Source organism: Trifolium pratense, linkage group LG4, assembly GCF_020283565.1.
Source record: "Trifolium pratense cultivar HEN17-A07 linkage group LG4, ARS_RC_1.1, whole genome shotgun sequence".
Taxonomy (NCBI): domain Eukaryota; kingdom Viridiplantae; phylum Streptophyta; class Magnoliopsida; order Fabales; family Fabaceae; genus Trifolium; species Trifolium pratense.
The window spans coordinates 33156618-33160824 of record NC_060062.1 but is presented as its reverse complement, the minus strand read 5'-3'; the positions used below and the strand labels follow the sequence as shown (position 1 = coordinate 33160824).

Genomic DNA, 4207 nt, shown 5'->3' with positions numbered 1-4207 from the left:
TAGTCTAGTGGGAAATCAACACAAGACTTAGAACACAATAAACACAATACTAAAACCTAAACTCACGCTTTGTAAGACTCAATTCTGGTTTCAGTTGTTTGAACAATGGAGTCAACCTTCTTTAAATAACCTTCACGAGCTCAGGCTAGGTCTTCAATTTAGGCTTCAATAGCTCAGCATGATTAATGGTTCCTTTCAAGAAATAATCTTTAATTCAAATGTTTTGTTTCCTTAACTTGAAGATCTGATTAACAAGCAACACTTGATCACGAGATCCATTAATAATTATGCGTGACAACGCTCCTTATCACAAACGACCATTTATTGTGGATTCCATAAATAGAACTTAGGCGCGAGATCTCAACATACACAGGCCCGGCCTACTGGATGTGGTATCCAATGTTGAAGCATTGTACCGAACATCTTGCTTATACTGGATGGTGGAAGCGCGTAGTTCCACATCAAGAGGATTCACATGTTTTAGCAAAATGAGGCCAACCATACAACGCCAACAATCTCCCCCTTTGGCAATTTTTGGCTAAAACATCCTAAGATTATTTCAACCTTTCTAGAGAGATACACAAGTTACCTTTCTTCAACTCAACGTAGGCACACAGTCATGAAGTAAAGTAGATCAATTTAACATGCTTGTTTTAATAACCCCTCATATAAAAATAGCATATTTAATATGTATCAATTTAGACCTTCAGAGGCATGCAACAGCGGAAGGATAAGCACAAGAGCCTCACAGGAATTTTGCCAATAGAGAGTATAAGATTCTCATAAAAGAAACACTGGGGAAAAATAAATTCCCTCAAAGCTGAGAAAAATAAATTCTCAGGAACAGATGATGCTTCAACATGCAGTAGCACATTGTGTGCTAAGCAGGAAATATTGCTCCCCCTCAAAGGTAGAATCGAGTACCAGGATCATGTTACTCCCCCTTAATTCATGCATAGGGTTATTCAGATGATCCAGCATCTGGTGGCACATACAAGCCTCAGCAACCTAATATGGCATACAATAACTACTCCCCCTTTTTAGCCACAAAATAGACAAAATGGGAACTGCATAAAAAATATCCAAACGCAGTGCAGATAGTAGCAGAACATAAAGTGCAGACAAAACATTACAAACCATGCACACTAGGTGCTAAATTCAGGGCTCAGCCCACAGACATGCAAAACAAAAAAGATAAAATCCAGATGAGAAAACATCAGAATTACACAGAAGCACTTGGGGAGGAATCACTTTCTTCTCCTTCAGTATCTGAGTCAGCTTCTTCTCCACCACTAGAATCATCATCATCTGCATCAGCTGCTTGAGCTGCAGCCTCTTCAACCCTGAGAGCATGTATCATCCTTTCAAACTGCAACTTCTTTTCATCTAGCTCTTTACAGTTTGCTTCCAGCATAGCAATCATCTCCTTCCTTGTCATAGGAGTGTCAGCAGCAGTATTTGATGGTCCAGCAATATCTGGAGCATGCTGTTTACTGAGCAGCTTCTGATGAATGGACAAAGGAGTTGCCCTTTTCTTAGCAGACTCATCCTCATGCCTTATATTCGGATGTTGGGACAAGATGATGTCACAGATCAAGGTTGGAAATGCAATGGGTTGCTTGGTGACAGAGGTTTTAGCATGCTGCACAACTTGATTGAAAATATATAGACCAGCATTAAACTTAGTACCAGTACCAATCATATAAATGAGCTTACCCAGATTTGTTGCAATATCAGATGCATGTGTTGTAGGAACCCAGTTGACAGATGCAATACGATTCAAGATGGCATACTTTTGGGTTAGCTTGACAGCAGGTACCTTCGCCTTCTTTGGCCAGGTTTTCACCTTTTCAGCTGTGATAGTTTTGCAGACCACATTGTCAGATACATCTATGTCAGGGTGAGGATCATCAGTATTACCTAGCACCTTGTTGATCACACTTGGAGAAAATGTCACACATTTTCCTCGAACAAATACCTTCTGAAATTCTTTGTCCAAGGGATTGTCACAACCTATAGGAATGTTGACAACAAACTCCCTAACCAGCTTCTCATAGCAGGAGCCTAAGCCCCACACAGTTTTGATCAATCCAGCATCATTGATCAAACTCACAATCTCTTCACATTCCAGAATATCTTTACCTAGTTCCCTTTCCAGAGCCAATCTTCGTTTGCAAATGATTCCCCATCGTTGAGCATAGGATGGAAGATGAAATGAAACATTGTCACAAGGAAAGTCTTCAATGTCAGGAGCAACAGATTGAGGCATGGCCTTCTTAGCAGACATAGCCTTCTTAGCAGGAGGCTTGATGCTTGAGTCATCCTTTTCAGCTTCAAATTCAGAGTCACTTGATGGTGCACTCTTTCTTTTCAGTACACCCTTTTTCTTTTCAGGAGGAGGTATAGACTTGCTCCAACTTTTCTTAGGCCCATACTTGACAGGCTTCAGAGTAGTGTCCTTTGCTTTCTTGGTGACAGCAGGGGTAGTGGTAACAGCAGGTGCAGGTGTAGTGGTCCTGCTTCTCAGTCTTCTCCCAATTCCTTTCTGAGTAGGTGGAGGTTGCAGATCTTCTTCAGAGGGGACTTCATCAACATCTACTATGTCCTGCTCTTCATTGGTGGTTTTCTCAGAATCTTCACCAGCTTCATTTTCTGGTTCAGAATCAGCCACATCTTCAGGGGTACTTTCTTTGTTTACTTCCTCTTCAGTGGAAGCTTCAGTATTAGATCCACTGCCAAACGACCCAGTGGCAGTGTTGGCATGTGGGCTAGATCCTCCTTTGGATGTTTCAACATCCTTCTCAGCATCAGTTGGTATAGAGGATGGTTCAACACCAGTTGGGGCATCGGTTACAACAGCCTTTTCTTGAGATTTTTCAGCAACATCAGTTATGACATTCGTGGGAACTGTCATACTCTCAGGAACACTAGGATTATTGCTCACACCAACATTTTCAGCAATATTTTGGGTTTTTCCTAGGGTTTCAACAGAACTAGGGTTTTCCTCTACAGAAGGGTTTTCTTGATTCACCTTTTCAGACACAGACTTAACAGACGATTCAACATTCGCATTTTTGCCGGAGGCAACATCATGCGATTCCACATTCGCAGTTTCAGAAAGATCCTTATTCAAGTATAGATCAGACATGCTCAAACCCCTTTTTATGGGAGATTGGAGTTTCTTCTTCTTAGACCTAACAGAATCAGACTTAATAGAGATTGAGGGAGACGATTCACTTACTTTCTTAGTGGATTTTGCAGATTTCTTCTTCTTAGAAGTAGTTGCAGGAATACTTGATAAAGGCATCGCATCTACCACAACAGTTGTTCCTTCCTTCTTAGACTTTGATCTTGTTTTCACAGTATCAGCAATTTTGTTTTTGATCTGAGCGGAACCGGAAGATTGAGACATTTTCACAAAGGACTTGTTGAAGTTTTTGAGATTTTTGATGATTTGAGATGAAGATTTGTGTTTGAGGATCGCAGCAGAAAGTTCAGAGGAAGTTGAAAGTTTTGGAACGAAGTAATGATGATATGAGAGTTGATAGCGTGTACTAGAGCAGTTATGGAAAGTATTTTTTGTCTTTCCTTGATTTACGTGCGCCAATAGATGAAATTTGGAAAACAAAACGGTTGCGCGCACATAATGCCTTAACTGCTATAATTCCTCAAATAGGCAAATCCCCAATTTGCCCCTAAGCCTTTCAAACTGATTTGCATCTAAAGCTTTGGTAAAAATATCAGCTACCTGTTCTTCAGTTGCAACATGCTCCAGTTTCACAATATTTTCTTCCACCAAATCCCTGATGAAGTGATGGCGAATGTCAATATGCTTTGTTCTACTGTGCTGAATAGGATTTTTTGAAATATTTATGGCGCTTAAATTGTCACAGTACAATGTTAGAGCATCCTGTTCAACATTGTAATCCTTAAGCATCTGCTTCATCCACAATAATTGAGAGCAACTACTCCCAGCTGCAATGTACTCAGCTTCTGCAGTGGATAGAGAAACACAGTTTTGTTTCTTGCTAAACCATGAGATAAGATTTTCTCCTAGGTAAAAACATCCTCCAGAGGTGCTTTTTCTGTCATCTGCACATCCAGCCCAATCTGCATCACAATATCCCATCAACCTAGCATTGTTGGTATGGGAATACATTATTCCATAATCAGAGGTTGCATTGACATACTTCAAGATTCTTTTTAC

The 4207-nt window shown here is 40.4% G+C and overlaps 1 protein-coding gene across 1 annotated transcript; it reads right to left on the bottom strand.

The window, feature by feature from the left end:
• Positions 1–1222: 1222 nt before the first annotated feature.
• Positions 1223–3412, bottom strand: LOC123922521. The gene has a single exon (XM_045975231.1). The coding sequence runs from the start codon at positions 3410–3412 to the stop codon at positions 1223–1225; it is 2190 nt and encodes a 729-aa protein (XP_045831187.1).
• Between the last annotated feature and the right edge of the window lie 795 nt (positions 3413–4207).